The sequence below is a fragment of the Triticum dicoccoides genome, chromosome 6B, assembly GCF_002162155.2.
Source record: "Triticum dicoccoides isolate Atlit2015 ecotype Zavitan chromosome 6B, WEW_v2.0, whole genome shotgun sequence".
Classification (NCBI taxonomy): domain Eukaryota; kingdom Viridiplantae; phylum Streptophyta; class Magnoliopsida; order Poales; family Poaceae; genus Triticum; species Triticum dicoccoides.
Genome location: NC_041391.1, coordinates 368,810,583 through 368,826,677, shown reverse-complemented (window position 1 = coordinate 368,826,677; position 16,095 = coordinate 368,810,583). Strand labels below are relative to the sequence as shown.

Below are 16,095 nucleotides of genomic sequence, written 5' to 3'. Positions count from 1 at the left end.
GGGCCCCGGGCGGCGCGGTGGCGGAGGGAGGAGAGAGAGGGCGGCGGCGCGGACAGGTGGCAGCGCGTGAGTGGCTGAGGCGGCGGAGGAGGTGACGTGGCAGGTCGCGATTGGCCGGAGCGAGGTGGAGGCTGGACGTGTCCGGCCGTCGGCGAACATGTCCGGCGGCGCGGAGGGAGGATTTAGGGTTAGGGGGAGAATTGATCCGGGATTTAGGAGGGGGAAGTGTTTTTATAGGTAGAGGAAGCTAGGAGAGTCCAAATGAGGAGCGGTTTTCGGCCACGCGATCGTGATCGAACGACCGAGAGCATGAAGGGGAGTTAGATGGGTTTTGGGCCACTTTGGAAGGGGTGTTGGGCTGCAAGGAGAAGGGGCTTTATGGTTACCCGGTTAACCGTTGGAGTACCAAACGACCTCCAAATGGCACGAAACTTGACAGGCGGTCTACCGGTGCTATACCAAGGCCGCTTGGCAAGGCTCGGTCCATTCCGAGAACGTTTAATACCCGCTCACAACGAAAGACGAAAGGGGAACGCCGGAGGGCATAGGAGCGCCGGATTGCAAAACGGACAACGGGGAAAATGCTCGGATGCATGAGACGAACACGTATGCAAAATGAAATGCACATGATGACATGATAAAATGCAACACGCAAGCAAAATGACATGGCAACGACGGTGAATAACTGTCAGACACCTGGCGCATCGAAACCGGGGCGTTACAACACTCCTCCACTAACAAGAGATCTCGTCCCGAGATCTTAGGACCGAGACGGAAGAGAAAAAGGAAGAGGTGAAACAAGAACTCAAGAGAAGAAGCAAAGAATTGAGAGCACTCGAGAAAAAGAGAGGAACGACGAGAATGATGAGAATCGAAAGCTCACAGAATCAGATAGACTATGAAACCACTCCGGTTAGAACGAGATAAGAAACGACTAAGACTGAAAGGATTTAGGCAGCACTCCGGTTGAACCAAGAAAGAATAGAACACGAACTTCTCAAGATGGGATGGAATGATACTTGATGAAGACATGACACAGAATCTTCGTAAAGAATTGAAAGAGTATTGAATGAAAAGAATTTAGAAGGAAGGATTGGCTGGAGTTGTTGAGAAAATAAACAACGAAAGAATAAGCTTGTTGTGGACTTATGGAAAACATCTCAGAAATTACGAGGTGATAAACAGCCGCAAACAGAAATGATTGGATAACTTAAAAGAACGAAGAAATGCAAAACTCCACTTCTAAAGAAAAGGGAGAATTAATTGCACTTCGAGATGCGAGAAGAAAAGCTACTTGAACGCCACCAACAAAATCTTGATGAACTCTTGAAGAATGAATTAAATCATGAAGAACCACCATGAAGAACTCCGGTAACAAAAAGATGATGATATAGAATGAAGGAAGAAAGAATAAGATGAGCCTTGCGATGATTTAGATGAAGGTTCCGACGAAATAGTCATGGAAAATTTGAACTCCGGAAAATAAAAGATGAAGACACTTGGAACTAGAATTTATTCATCAAGAACAAACTCTGAAGGAAAGGATTACTCACTTGGATGAAATAAGAATAAGATTTATTGTATGCTTATCCTTCATCAAAATAAATTGATGACTAGCAATGGATTTCGCCTACTACTTATTCTTCTTGAAAAGGATTGAGAAAAGACATGTCGCAAACTTGAGAAGGTCTTCATGAACCACCGGTAGGATTGAAAGAAGGAATGGATTGATATGATAATCACGGAAAAAGAATCTTAAGGAACCACCATAAAAAAATCTACAATTACTGACGAAAGAGAATGAATCATCGGGAAGAATTAGAAGAACAAATATTCTTGAGGGGATTAGATGCACGAGAACAAAGAGATCATGAGCTGATTAAAGAACACTTGAACGAAGCACCAAAATAATTAGACAACGATAGCTGAAATGTGAGGACGAAGAATTCTTCGGGAACGATGGCCTCCGGTGAAAAGAAACGGAAAGACAACTTCTGACAAACTCCGGATGGTTAAGAAAGAATATCTGACAAACTGAAATGATTCGAGAGGATAACATAAAGCTAGAACCACAAAACTTCGAGAGAACAGACAAGACTTAGAGGAAAACTCTTCTTCGATCTTCAAAGCTGAGAATGACGACGAGAAACACCACCGAATTAGTTGAGCAACTCCGGAATAATGAAAACCGAAAAGGTTGAGCCAACAATGAAAATGGTTTGAAATCGATCTTGACAAGGCATGTGACTGATAAAATCCATTCTTACGTCACACCTTGAAAAGAATTTGAGGATAACTCCGGGGAAATAGAAGAGTCAGGTAAGATCCTGGGAAAAGACCTGTGGGTTATGGCCCACTAAAGAGAAAACACCGTTGAAAAGGATGTTGAATAGATAGATGATGCACCGGAACAATTGAATTATTTGAATGAGGTGACAACCTCGAATTAATTAGAACACAGACGAATCTCCTGAGACGTCTTGAGCACTCCGGAAGGAAAAGCGAGAGACGAACGAGCAGGGAAAACACTTGAGCCGAGTAAAAGAATGAAATCACTACCAAAATTAGAATTGAATCCACCGAAAAAGAAAAGGATGAAGCATGACGAACAAGACAAGAATTCACCGGTTGAAATAATTTACGAAAGACTGAAGAGGTTCCACAAGAATGAAATTGATGGTCGAAAGAGAGTCAGACTCCGGGAAGAAAAGGGTGGGAGGGCGGGAAAAACAAAGGTAACTTGGAAGGGGAAATCGACGAATATCTTGAAGAGAAACACCAGTTGAAAGAAAGCAAAGGCTTCACACGAGTAGGATGGATACTCGATTACGGACTCCGGTTCTGAGATGAAAAAGGGAGGGTGGGTGGGAAAACAAAACAACTGAGGATTGAACTTGGCAAAGATGAAGAGGCTCGAGTCGACTTGATGAGAAATGCACTGGATGAAAAGAGCTAAGGAACAACTATCGGAAAACCAACTGCGTGATCCTAAAGAAAAATTTGAAGGGGAAGAGAAATAATTCAAAACACCTATGTCAAGATTCCTTACCAGAGCAATGAAGGGGGCTGAGGAGTAAAAAGAATTCCTACTCTCCGATATAACTAGACTCAGAAATCAGTTTTCTTCTAGACTCAACATCGGCCAAACTACATGATCAATCAAGGGGGCTCCTAGGATCGGTCGAGGCTCTGATACCAACTTGTCACGCCCAATATGCGACCCTATCCAAAAGGAACTCGAAGGTCCCACCAAGGATAGACCCGCATATTGAAACGCTTTTGCAAGGTGGATATCATTACATCAACATTACATAATAGATGGGGATACATATAAGAGGCATACAATGCCACATGAATACAACATCATAATACATCAGATCATCATCCAACTACGGATGAAACACAAACAGAAATTCAAATGACATCCACCCTGCTAGCCCAGGCTGCCGACCTAGAACCTATCCCCTGATCGAAGAAGCAGAAGAAGAACTCAATGCAAGCAAGCATCGCTCTCGCGTCATGATCATCGCATAACCTGTACCTGCAACTGTTGTTGTAGTAATCTGTGAGCCACGAGGACTCAGCAATCCCATTACCATGGGTATCAAGACTAGCAAAGCTTAAAGGAAAGGAAGGGGTAAAGTGATGAGGCTGCAACAGTGACTAAGCATGATATGGTGGCTAACATACGCAAATGAGAGCAAGAAGAGAGCAAAAGGAACGGTCGTGAAGCTAGCAATGATCAAGAAGTGATCCTGAACTCCTACTTACGTCAAACATAACCCAGAAACCGTGTTCACTTCCCGGACTCCGCCGAAAAGAGACCATCACGGCTACACACACGGTTGATGCATTTTAATTCGGATCTGGTGTCAAGTTATCTACAACCGGACATTAACAAATTCCATCTTCCTATAACTACAGGCACGACTTTCGAAAGATTATACCCTGCAGGGGTGTCCCAACTTAGCCCATGACAAGCTCTCGCGATCAACGAAGGAATAGACCTTCTCCCAGGAAGACCCGATCAGACTCGGAATCCCGGTTTACAAGACATTTCAACAATGGTAAAACAAGACTAGCAAAGCCTCCCGCTGTGCCGACAAATCCCGATAGGAGCTGCACATATCTCGTTCTCAGGGCACACCGGATGAGCCAGACGTCGGGTTGGCATAGACCCTGGTTGCCCAGGGGGCGCCGGACATCGCTCGGTTCAGACCAACACTTAGACAAGCACTGGCCCGGGGGGGCTAAAATAAAGATGACCCTCGGGTTGGCCGACCCAAGGGAAAGGGATAGGTGGTGGTGAGGCAAATGGTAAAACCAAGGTTGGGCCTTGCTGGAGGAGTTTTATTCAAAGCGAACTATCGAGGGGGTCCCATAAATCACCCGACCGCGTAAGGAACGCAAAATCCGGGAACATAACACCGGTATGACGGAAACTAGGGCGGCAAGAGTGGAACAAAACACTAGGCAAAAGGCCGAGTCTTCCACCCTTTACCAAGTATATAGATGCATTAATAATATAAGAGATATTGTGGTATCCCAACCAAAATCCTGTTCACCACGGAGCAATCTTCAACTTCACCTGCAACTAGCAACGCTATAAGAGGAGCTGAGCAAAAGCGGTAACATAGCCAAACAACGGTTTGCATAGGAAAGGTGTCAAAGGTTAGAGGTTCATGGCAATATGGGAGGCTTGATAAATAGGTGATAGGTAGCGCAGCATAGCGATAGAACGAAGCAACTAGCATAGCAATAATAGTAGTGAGATCCAGGGTAGCGGTCATCTTGCCTAAAATCCCGCAAGGAAGAAGAACGAGTCCATGAAGAAGACGAACGGATGAAGCCGAACCAAGCGTAGACGAACGAATCGTCACGAACACAACGAAACGGGAACTATCGAGAAGAAGCACACAACATGGTAAACACACCACACATGAACATGACATGATGCACAATGCAAGCATGATGCATGACAAAGCTACATGAAGCTACTCATGGCAAGAGATGATGCAAACAAGAGCAACACATCAAGGCAAGTTTAAATGAGGCCGGGAACAACATATAACAATTCCGGTAAGTCCTCATATGCAAATTTTGAAGTTAGTCCAGATCTGAATAAACCTTATATTCAAGTTGTTAAACAGCAAGTTAAGATGCACAAAGATGATTTACACGAGATTCTAGTCAAGTTACATATAAAGTTCATTTAGTTCGGAGCTACGGCCTAGCAGATATGAGCAAAACAAGTTAAACATGGCATTGATGCGAAATGCACCCAAACATAAAGCAAACACCTCAAAACAAGGATGCAACATGATAATATGAAACTACATGCAATTCTAAGCAAGTTTCATATAGAGCACACTCAAAACGGAGCAACGGTTCAACACACACACACATGAAACAAGTCATAGCAACAATCTGTCCAAAACAGCAACTAGGCATATTGCAAGCATCAAAACAACATGCTACAGCACCCCAACATGAAAACAAAAGACATGGGCATGATGTAAAGGTAAAGCATAACAAAACATGAACACTGAGCTATCTCCAGAAATCACTAGAACATGCTCAAACACACATGGTAAGATTGCAAGTTATAACAATTTCAAACTTTACAGAAAATAACATCACGATGCAATGTTTAGAGCTATCAAACAACATGTTACAGGAACTTATAATAGCAAAACAAGACATGGCATGATTCTACTAAAAACATAGATCAAAAGTCCTTTACTGACCATGAGCCAAAAAGGATCAGAAAATATGATGGCACCCATGTAAACATAGCAAGTTATTATACAGATTCAAACATGGCAGAAACAGAATTATGAAGGCATGTTAATGAGCTTGTACCACTCGCTACAGAGCAATACATGGCATGGCAAGGCAACCAACAGTAAGAAGACATATTTGTGAAGCTAAGCATGGCAAGAGCAAGGTCATAGGATGCATGGATCACTAGCAAAACACATGGAAACAACTAAACTTAATGTTAACAGGCTGACAGCAACATTATGAAGCAACTTTGGAGCAAGATATGGACAATGTACAGCAAGCTATAAATGCAACCAGGGGCATGGATGGATAGAGGATGACATGTAGATCAAAACATGTTTATAGAACATCTCCAGATTATGCATAGAATGATTAGTGGCAACATGTTTACATCGCATCACGAAATAACAGATTCAGCCTAGCAAAACAGCAACATCATGTACACTACTTAACAAGCTCGATTCACTCACCACAAGTCATTGCATGACAAGATAAGCATAACATCATCAAGAAGACATGTTTGTGAAACAAACCAAGTCAAGAACAAGTCCATAGCATGCACGGATCATGTACAACAACCTTGGCCAAATTGAATAACATGTAAACAATCTGTCAGGAAACATTTTTAAGCAAAAGTAGAGCACGAAAATGACATGCTAGACTACTCCATTGAACATATAAATCCCGCTATACTACCCGCCCATCTGAAGCCATTGAGCTCTGTTTTGAATCTGGTCCGATCGTTCTACCCCGCGTTGTACCTGCTTGTTGGTTTTTACCCTGCTGTCAAACATCTGAGCGTTCATTTTTCTGTACGTTCGCCACTCGGGCTAGAGCATATGACAGCTGGGCCACCCTTGTGCGTGGGGCCACCGTTTCAGCGGCTGCAGCGGGTGTCGCGCGTGTGTGTGCCGATCATCCAAAGGGGGGCCGCAGTGGCGAACGTGGGTGGCAGGGTCTACAACGTGGGGTGGGACGTGGGAGCGCGTGATTGGGGTGGACTGCATCGATCAGGATTGGGCAGGCATTCTCTCTCTCGTCAAAATATCTCCCTTCTCTCCCTCGTCTCGCTCCCCTTCTCCGTGTCGCCGCCGCCTCCGCTCCCCCTCCCTCTCGGCCGCCTCGTCTCCTCCGCCTCCGCTCCCCCTCCCTCTCGGCTGCCTCGTCTCCTCCGCCTCCCCTCCCGCGTCTCCTCGTCCCATCTTGCTGCCGCCAGCTCCCCTCCTCTTCCCTGATTCCCCCCTTCAGCTCGGCGGAGAGATCCGGCCGGCCCAGATCCACACGGCTCCGTCAACGACACGCCCGGGGACCCTGCCGGCGTGGGTGTGGCGGCATCATCTCCATGGTATTCTCTCTTCTCCAATCACTTCTTCCAGATTTCTCTCCTTCTCTTTCTTATGTACTCTCTTCTTGACGAACAGAGAGGGACGTATCAAGATGGATCCACGCTGTCGACGCCTCTTCTTTGCTCCCATGGACGAGCCCTCGCCCAGCGACCACCTCCACTCAGCTGGCGGAAGATGACGATGGCCAACTCCCAGGTGCAGCCGGTGGGGAGGCTAAAATTGCAAGGGCGGCAGGAGAAATCCTTCCTCCTTGTGTTGCTGCATCACTGCATCCCCCGATATTCTAGGAGTAGCTCGCCTGCCTGCTATGAGAAGAAGAGATGGAAGGTGGAGGTGGGAACATGACGCTAGGAGGATAAGGCGTGGGCGTCACAAGAAGTGGGTTGGAGCAAGAAGTAGAGCAGGCAATGCCCCTCTCTACATTGGCATCTATACAGCCAAATCAAGGACTTAAACTCCTGGTAAGATCTTTCATTTGTTTTCTTTTTCTTTCATGTCTGCATATCTCTAACTTTTATTAGTTTACCCTTCTAATTTGTGTGATTAATTTGTTGGTTATATTGTTGTTACTGGCTCCTAATTTGGGTGATGGATAAATGGTTTAGATTTTGTGTGTAAATCTGCAACGCTACATTGGTTTGGAAGTGAATTTGGAACCTTTGTTTAATTTAATGGCATGCTAAAGCTGATGCAGATGTCCATGTATTTGCTAATCCTGTCCATAGGAACGGCTCCTCCTATCCCCTGCTCCTCTTGCATTGGCGCAAGTCCGCCTCCTCCCCCGCGTCCATCTCCACGCGTGCAGCAGCCACCTGGGAGGAGCTCGAGCCGCAGCGGTGGTCCATGGCGCCTTCGCTGTCATCCCCAGCTGGAGAAGCATGAACCGCAGAGACGGACGGATCTGTCCGGCCCTCGCGCCGTTGTTCGTCCACTCTCAAGGTCTGTCCCGGCGTCCTCGCCTCCATCCTCTCTCACTGTCACGTACGCCCTCGTGGCCGGACGAGGCGACGTGCAAGCTGCGGCGGCGCAACGACATCTTTGCTTGTTTTTGTACTTGCTGAAACAATCGATGACGTCTTTTTCCCTGCAGGATAATGTGTTTCTATGAGTTGGAGACCCCCCAATAGCAAATTCAGTCCGACGCTTTGATGGTAAATATTAATATTTTGCTGTGTCGTTATACTATTTTTTCAAAGCCTAAGCTGGTATTCTTTTTCCAGAAAATAGTGGTTTGAGCCATAGTTCCAAGAATGGAGCTGGACAATCTTTTTGAGGAAAAAAATTGATGTCACAAAGGCCAGGAACAAAATCAATACAATTAACACTTTAGGCTTTTTGTTCCTTAATAGATCTCACGGTTTTTCTTTGTTTGCCAAATTAATATATATGCGTGCAGTAGACTCCTTTCTTGTGTTACATGGCCTTTTGGATTGTCGCCATCTGTTACCTTTATACTCCTGAGGTGGCTGAATTTTTTGAATGAACTGCCCTACTGGCAGTATGCTCTTCAGAACCGCTGCCTAATTTTATTTCAAGAACTAATTGAGCTGGAGATGTTCCTTACTGTCACACCATACATGGCTATGCCTCCGATAGATTCTTGTGGATATTTGAAATTAAACGTGTTCTTCATGAAGATATTTTGGCGAAACTATAGTTACCATGTTAAATCCTTTTGGTTTGGCTTCACACTCTGACTATGCTTACCCCTTGCAATTGGGAAGTGCTTATGCGGTGTTTGTTTACCTAGGCAATACCACAAAATCTAAAGAAACTATTTCTTAAGCAAAAACAGATAGCCTTTTGCTAGCAGTTCTTATTTTTGGAAATATTTTCCAAGGTGTGTATTCTCATATAGTCATATATTTGTGAGGTGAAAAACTAATTGTGATGCACACATTATTAAGCTTTGTACATAGGGAAATATGTCCAACTCCAATAATTCATCATATCTGTGTGAACATGTGAATCGTGAAGAGCTACTTGAATACACGTGAAATGTCATTTCAGGACTTAAGAGAAAATGTTGATATTATGAGGTGAAATGCTCATTTGCTTAATCTTCTAATTACCTGATATTATGAGGTGAAATGTCATTTCAGGACTTAAGAGAGATGCTGATACTATGAGGTGAAATGCTCATCTACTTAAGAGAAACGTTCACAAGGATGACTGACCGTGTGCGGCACTGACCTCGATGGCGTGCTGCATCATTTCTGCCCGACCTCAATGTTTACCTCGTCACCCACAGCCAGATGGTAAGTACCCACAAATCTCACACTGCCAGCGGGGTGCTCTGCCTCCACCTATTTGCATTGATGCATGCTCAATTTCTTATTATGGTGTACCCTGTAGGTCGAAGACATCCCGATGAAGCAGCACATGCTTGTACCTTCTTTCGTTGGTGGCGGGAGAAAGAGGATCCACCCGCTCCCTTATGCTGATTCGAGCCTTCCTTGTGAGTTGGCTCCAATTTTTTGTTCTTTTATATGTGGGTGTACATACCCGAGGTGAGGAAATAAGTTCAGATTACACTAAGGTGGATCTCTCAATTAATATGTAACTTTTTTATGAATAAAAGGTCTGATATTGTAGTAAGCTTATGTCTGATTTAGTATAGAATTATGCTTTCAAGGTTGTACTAATAGATGACCTTCGCCATTCTCTAATTCTCTCTAGCATGGATTGCCTACTCTACAAGATGAAGTGCTGGTTTATGAGGATATTTTCCAAAAAGAGTTGTTAGGGTATGACGTACTCGATTGATCTATGAGATGACCTGCTTGGTGGCGAAGGTTTTTTACATGTGCTCAGGTAACCATCTACTTACTATATCTTCTAATTTTTGCTTTTTCAGTCCTATGAAATGGTGTAAGTGAATTCATTATAAGTGGAAATTGTGGTTGGATCATGTTAAGAACTTATGTCTTCCGTAACTGATTTTGGCGAAGAAGAACAACTTCAATTTTTTTTCTAGCTTGTGAACATTGAACACTTTGGTCCTCCTGTTGGTGCTTCTTTCTCATATGTGTACGTGTTATATTTATGAGGTTGCTATGGGTTTGAAGTGGTTGTGATCTATACTTGAAGATCCATGAACTGGACTAGGCTTTCTGAATTCTGATAGAATGAGAAACCTGCAGTAAATATCCAAATGTTCCTCTACCATCACAGCTTGAGTTAATATAATAGTTAATATATAAGGATTTGAATTTTGTTTACAATTTTTTAACCCTGACCAATATGTGGTAAAGATAATAAAACCAACACTTTTAGTTGCGTGAAATCTAAGACCACAATTACATCGAGGTGTTGCATGTATGATGTATCTCAGTTCATGTTCTTCAACATTTAAGTGTTTTGGATGATCATGCCTTGTTTCTATAGATTGCCATTTTGTCCAACGAGAATAGTGAAACATCAAATTTAGTTAACCATCTCATATTTGCATTTGCTCTGTGATGTTTCCATTCTACCTATAATATTTGAAATAAGATCTTTTATTGCTAACTGGGAACAAGCAATAAAAGAGCTGTACTGGAATACAAAGGTTCTCGTGTCTCGCGTGTGGCAGTACCGAGGAGGGACTGACGATGGTCAGCTTGTGCATACTGGCATTGTGGTGCTTGACCAAGAGGTTTGTTTTACATTCTAACACATGTGCTCATGGTACTGATGATTGCACCTGGCCCTAATTTGCAATGTAAATGTGTAGGGCACCCACATGTATGGCCAGATTCCTGCTAACAGCTCAGGCACGGCGGTGCCCATTCTTGCCTCTTTCCCTACGGGATCAGCTACACTTGTCGTGCTGCCTCTTGATGAGGTATATCTTCTGCTGATTCCCGCTTTGAAATTCCCTTTCAGTCGTTTAATTTCTGAACTGTTTGTTTGGCAGATGAACACTCCTATATCTGCATTCAAAGGAAAAGGGCAGGCTATTATGCCTAAAACACCCAGGTATCAACCTTGCCATTGTCCTGTCGTGCATTCTGAAAATTCTTTTTCTTTGCTTAGAACTGATTTTTGTCCCTTTTAAAACAGCAAATCAGCATGCCCAAAAAGTGCTCGCCGCAAACTTTTTACTGAGCCCTCAAAGCCCGAGGACACTGAACTCTCTGCCTCTGCTGCCAAGGTGGCTAGCCAGGCTGAACAAGGTGCTCCTGCTGGAAATGTTGTTGAAGCTACATCTGTGCCAAATGTTCGTGCCTTTGTTTTATACCTGAATACCTTTTTTCTCTTCTGCACAAACCATGCTTCATATGCAGTAATATTTGATGGCACCAAAATTAAACAGGTCGGTCAAGAAACTGAGCTTATAGCTACCGAAGATCCAAAGAACAACCTTCCTGACCACACTAAAGTCAAGAGGTAAAGACTCATGGCCAGTTACATTCAGCTGCCTCAGCATGCGATGTGGTGTCATGCCTGTTGTTTTTTCTTTACCATGCCTTGTTTAAAATCAAAAGCATCCTTCTCTATAGATCTCAGTAATGTTTTCTTCTTCACTGATGCATGCAATGCCCCATTTGACCAGACTTTCTTTTCTATCACTGCTGTTTTCAAACTTATCAGAGGCTCAATAAAACATCCTTCTACCTTTAAGATGTAATATGTGTTCTTATTTCTTTCTTGTTCCATGTACAGACAATCCTTGCTACTGCATGCAAAATAATTTGCTTCATACATGCAGACTAATTAGCCATATGACTGAACTTGCTCTGCGATAAGATTCAGCTGGTCTTCTGCTTGTTTATGTTGTATTCTATATGATGTGCCTAATGCTTATGTCCTTGTTTTTTTATTACACTCTATAATTCTTCTTTTTACTAATGAACGACATTCAGGACAAACACTGCTGTCAAGCCAGCTGGCGCTCCAAAGAAAGCGAACCAGTAGTTCTTCCATGGACTAGGCTAGATATGTACATACGGTGTAACCGGCGCTTCTTGAGTTCCTTTTTTCCTACAGGTGCGCCAGATGATATGTCGCAATATGATGATAACTCTGGTTCCTCTTCTTTCTCAGGGTATCTTCTATGTTCTGCTTGCTGAAGAGAGCTTCTCAGCTCTGCTGCGTCACAGCAATGGTCTGGCCATCGGGTCTAAAGATCGTCAACTCTGCACACTTTTGGGCGTGCACCAGGTTTATTTTGTGCAACTTTGTAAGACAAGGCTTTGACACTCGCATAACTATGTCGAGCCATTGTCATGACAATTCCTCTATTTAGGTCATCGAACAAATCAAGTACTATGCATTGTAAATATGGCCGTCAGCCCTTTCTGCCTTATCTCCCTCCTTATGACAATTTCTACCTTCTGTAAATGCCGTTGGGCCATGCTGCTTAATCAAGTCTTTTCATTCTTGTTATACTGTGTGTGCTTTCTTATGTCTTGTGTTTGCTGATAGGCTTGCTAATCTAAAAGTCCTTTACTGGTTCACCTTGCATGATAAGCATGATGTCTCTGCCTGTTGGTTCATTGTTCCAGCAGATCGTTCGAGGTTCTTTTTGGCCTTCTTTAAATATCAACAGGAACTCATTAGTTAATCAAAGTTAAGAATCGACAACTAAATTAAATGTTTAGCGCACGGAAACTTGATTTGTTTTTGTAAAAGGCCTGCTAACATCACACTTTCCTTTTTACCCCTCCTGATCTTGCCTGGTTCCCTCGTACAAAGGGAATGCATGCATTTTACATAATGACTCTATCAAATTTTATATCACTCAACTTTTTCTATTTCGGTCTTCATGCATTCAGTTGCTTTTCAAATCCGAGCACCGGCCTAATCCTCAAGGTATATTCTTCTGTTCCAGATCCAGCTCTAATCCTGCTGCATGCCCACGAAAATCCAATTGGGTTGCTCCCCATGCCTCAGAATGTTGTATATTTGCATAAAAGTGGTGAGATGTATATTTGTCTATTCAATGTCTACGTTTGGTCCCGTTGCGTGTCCACAAAACACATGTTTGGTCGCTCCCTATCTTTTTTAAGATGTGCTTTGTGTGCTGATGCACGCTCCATCAATATTATGTCCGCATAAGGCCGGTAGGATAGATAATTTAACAGCTATTATTTGTTTTGAAACGCTCCGCTCGGTCTTTGTCCAGTAGTCACATTCCATACTGCCAGGCCATATTATTGATGCATGTGATTTACCTAGGCCATCGATTTTTTTTGTCCTCTCCATATGTGCACCCCATCTTCTTCCTAGACTTCTGTTACTTACCTCTATGAATGTCTTTGCATTATTATAGTTTCGTTTCATCATGAGATTGCTAGAGTTCTTTGGTTCTGTATGCATATGCAGTCAAAGGCTTGGCTGCTCACTGTTCTTGATGCACGCTACATTTATACCTTCTGACAGCCCTCTGGGTCTATCTCCTGAAACCATCCTCATGGAGTTGGTTGAACTGTCCACCACATCTTTGGCTGAAGCAATGTTTGAGAAGCTTGGGTCCCTAAACCGATCTACCATGTGCATTGGCTTGGGCAAGGTGGATGTAAAGCAAAAATTGAATTCCATCGTACGAAAGAACGTTTCCATGCTTCAGCATGCCAGGCTAAACTGAAAACTCGTGTATGCGAGGATGAGGAGACATCAATGAATCTTGCAGCCGATCTGGCCATTGAATACATGGAAAACAAAGAGAACAAAGTACTTGTTGATTACAATTATTACCTACTGGAGCAAAATAAAAAGACATGTGCAAGAGTATCAGACAAGCTGCTAGAAAAATCAGAGGAGATCAACCAACGCAGCAACAAAATCAAACAGATAACTAAAGAGGCATGCAACTATGTGGATGAAGTGCGAGCTGCGTCAAATAAAATCCATGGTCTTACTGGTGTTGCATTGGACCCAACTACCTCAATGTCCGTCTCTAATCCGAGGCAGGCTCTCCTGGAGATTCATGATGCATTAATTGCACTGCAAAACACTACAACCACAACATCTCAGTTCCTGGAGGAAGAAGGCATGTACTCTAATGAGGACGTGGCTGATCCAGTATACACTGGGCATTCTAATGAATATTCTGTTGAAGATTGCCATCTAGACATGAACGACGACTACACTCATTATATGCGATCTCCATGAGCATCATGTTCAGCCTGCTGAGCTATCCGATCACCATATGAAGCTCTATATGTATAGCTTCACTATGATGGCTTGCTTCTGTTAGGTGGGAACCAGTGTGGTTCTTACGTTCAGTCTCCATGTTTAGTCTCCTGTGTTAGTCAAATAAGATATGAAGCTCTGTCTTATAGCTTCACCTTAGAAATCTGTCTCCTTTTCGAACTGTACTCTCATCATGTATAAGTATTGAATTCATTGTGCTGTGCTAAGACAATGTAATTTATCTATGTTGTATGTTTGCTTTTACCTACTGAGAAACTTCCTTTCAGCACCATCGCTATGCACCTGCATTAACTTGCTTTATTCTTCCGAGACTAAATCAGTGCGCACAATCATTTAGTCTTCTAGCTCAGCTCTACTTGCTACTCAGCCAGTCAGAAGCAAACCTATTTCCTTATCGATTCATTCTCACTAAAGATAATCTTATGGAGAAAAGCAAATGCTGGCCATTTGACCTACCAACAGGTACATAAATTTACTGATGCTATACCAGATACCATTTAAACAGCCACACATATATGCTTATCCTTGTGGTCTTCTAACAGTTTTATTTTTACTACAACCAATCAGTTGAGCACCTGGATGATAACAAAGAAGTGCTTGTTCACTGACCTTTCTTCTTCACAAGGTTTTCTAAGCAGAGTTGATCACAGGACAAGAGAAATTTTGGTGCTGTACAAAACTCAGTTATATAGGCAGGAGCATAGCACAAATTGTATTACATAAGGACAATCACACATAACACTCAGTCTATGCATGAATATTTTGATACACACTCTAACAGTACCTCCCTTGCTCTCGCCCCTTGCGCCATCGGCGCAACGGGTCATCTAGTAATTGCAACAAAGGGCATGAATGGATAGACAAAAATCACATGTTCAAAACATCCTTACTGAAGTATCTCAAAATATGCATGGATCTCTCTGTAGCATCATGTTTACATGGCATCAAAATAACAGCAGAACAGGGACTAAAATCAGCAACATCACGATGCCTAGTTTGCATGCTTGTGCTAGTCACCACATTGATCACAAAAATACATGGTAAGCACCTCTGTAAAGAAGACATGGCATAGATCAAAACACATGTAGACATCAACCTCATAGGATGCACACATCAATCATGGCAAAAATGACAAAAGAGCTCGTTCTGATAACAGACAACAGAAAACATTATGAAGCACTCTTACAATGATGATTCATGCATCAAGATGACCTCAAATGAATATGATGCAATGGAATGAAGTTATGTACTCGTCGAGACGAACAATTTGACATATTACACGCACGAAACGGAGCTACGGATGCAGAGATACGGCATGACGAACATGGCATGAAAATTACACAGATTCGGGGACTTAGACGAATTTTTACCCTCTGAAAAGTCAACCCGGGACGAGGAGATCCCGGGACAGAGCGGATCCGGGACAGGGCGCCGTGTTTGGTTCGTTGCACTGGTGGATCTCGTCCATCTTCCCGGACCTCGCCGGAGATGGAAGTGGAGGTGGCCGGAGATGGCCGGAGAGGGCGCGGGGAGGCCGGAGAAGACCGGGGCGACGGATCCGGGGTGCCCGGCCGGATCCGGCACCGGAGATGGCCAAAGAGGGACTAGCGGCGGAGGGCGGCCGGCGAGATGGCACGCTCCGGCGGCCGGAGCTGCAGGCGCGGGCGGCGAGAGCCGGGCGCAGGGCGCGGGGAGGCGTAGGGCGCGCGCGGGAGGAGGCGGCCCTCCCGGGCGGCGGCGGCGATGGGGCCGTGGGTGGCGGCGGCGGCGAGGCGGGACGCCGGCGACGGGCGGGGCGCTCGGCAGGCGGCGGCGGCCTTCGGCC

General features: G+C 44.0%; 1 protein-coding gene across 1 annotated transcript; it reads left to right on the top strand.

Annotated features, from left to right (window-relative positions):
• The first annotated feature begins 6,919 nt into the window (after positions 1–6,919).
• LOC119324215 lies at positions 6,920–12,500 on the top strand. The gene is made up of 14 exons (XM_037597980.1): positions 6,920–7,129; positions 7,206–7,591; positions 7,856–8,069; positions 8,221–8,281; positions 9,233–9,388; positions 9,486–9,588; positions 9,810–9,944; positions 10,652–10,767; positions 10,846–10,956; positions 11,029–11,090; positions 11,175–11,331; positions 11,428–11,501; positions 11,978–12,065; positions 12,159–12,500. The coding sequence occupies exons 7-13, from the start codon at positions 9,905–9,907 to the stop codon at positions 12,027–12,029; spliced, it is 612 nt and encodes a 203-aa protein (XP_037453877.1). The 5' UTR covers positions 6,920–7,129; positions 7,206–7,591; positions 7,856–8,069; positions 8,221–8,281; positions 9,233–9,388; positions 9,486–9,588; positions 9,810–9,904; the 3' UTR covers positions 12,030–12,065; positions 12,159–12,500.
• Positions 12,501–16,095: the final 3,595 nt, after the last annotated feature.

What these genes read in the sequence shown, in the direction of transcription:
- LOC119324215 (XM_037597980.1), top strand. Translation starts at nt 9,905, where the DNA reads ATGACCTGCTTGGTGGCGAAGGTTTTTTACATGTGCTCAG. An exon ending in GGTTTTTTACATGTGCTCAG is followed by an intron (nt 9,945 to 10,651) that starts GTAACCATCTAC and finishes ACTGGGAACAAG; the next exon opens with CAATAAAAGAGCTGTACTGG. An exon ending in GACCACACTAAAGTCAAGAG is followed by an intron (nt 11,502 to 11,977) that starts GTAAAGACTCAT and finishes AACGACATTCAG; the next exon opens with GACAAACACTGCTGTCAAGC.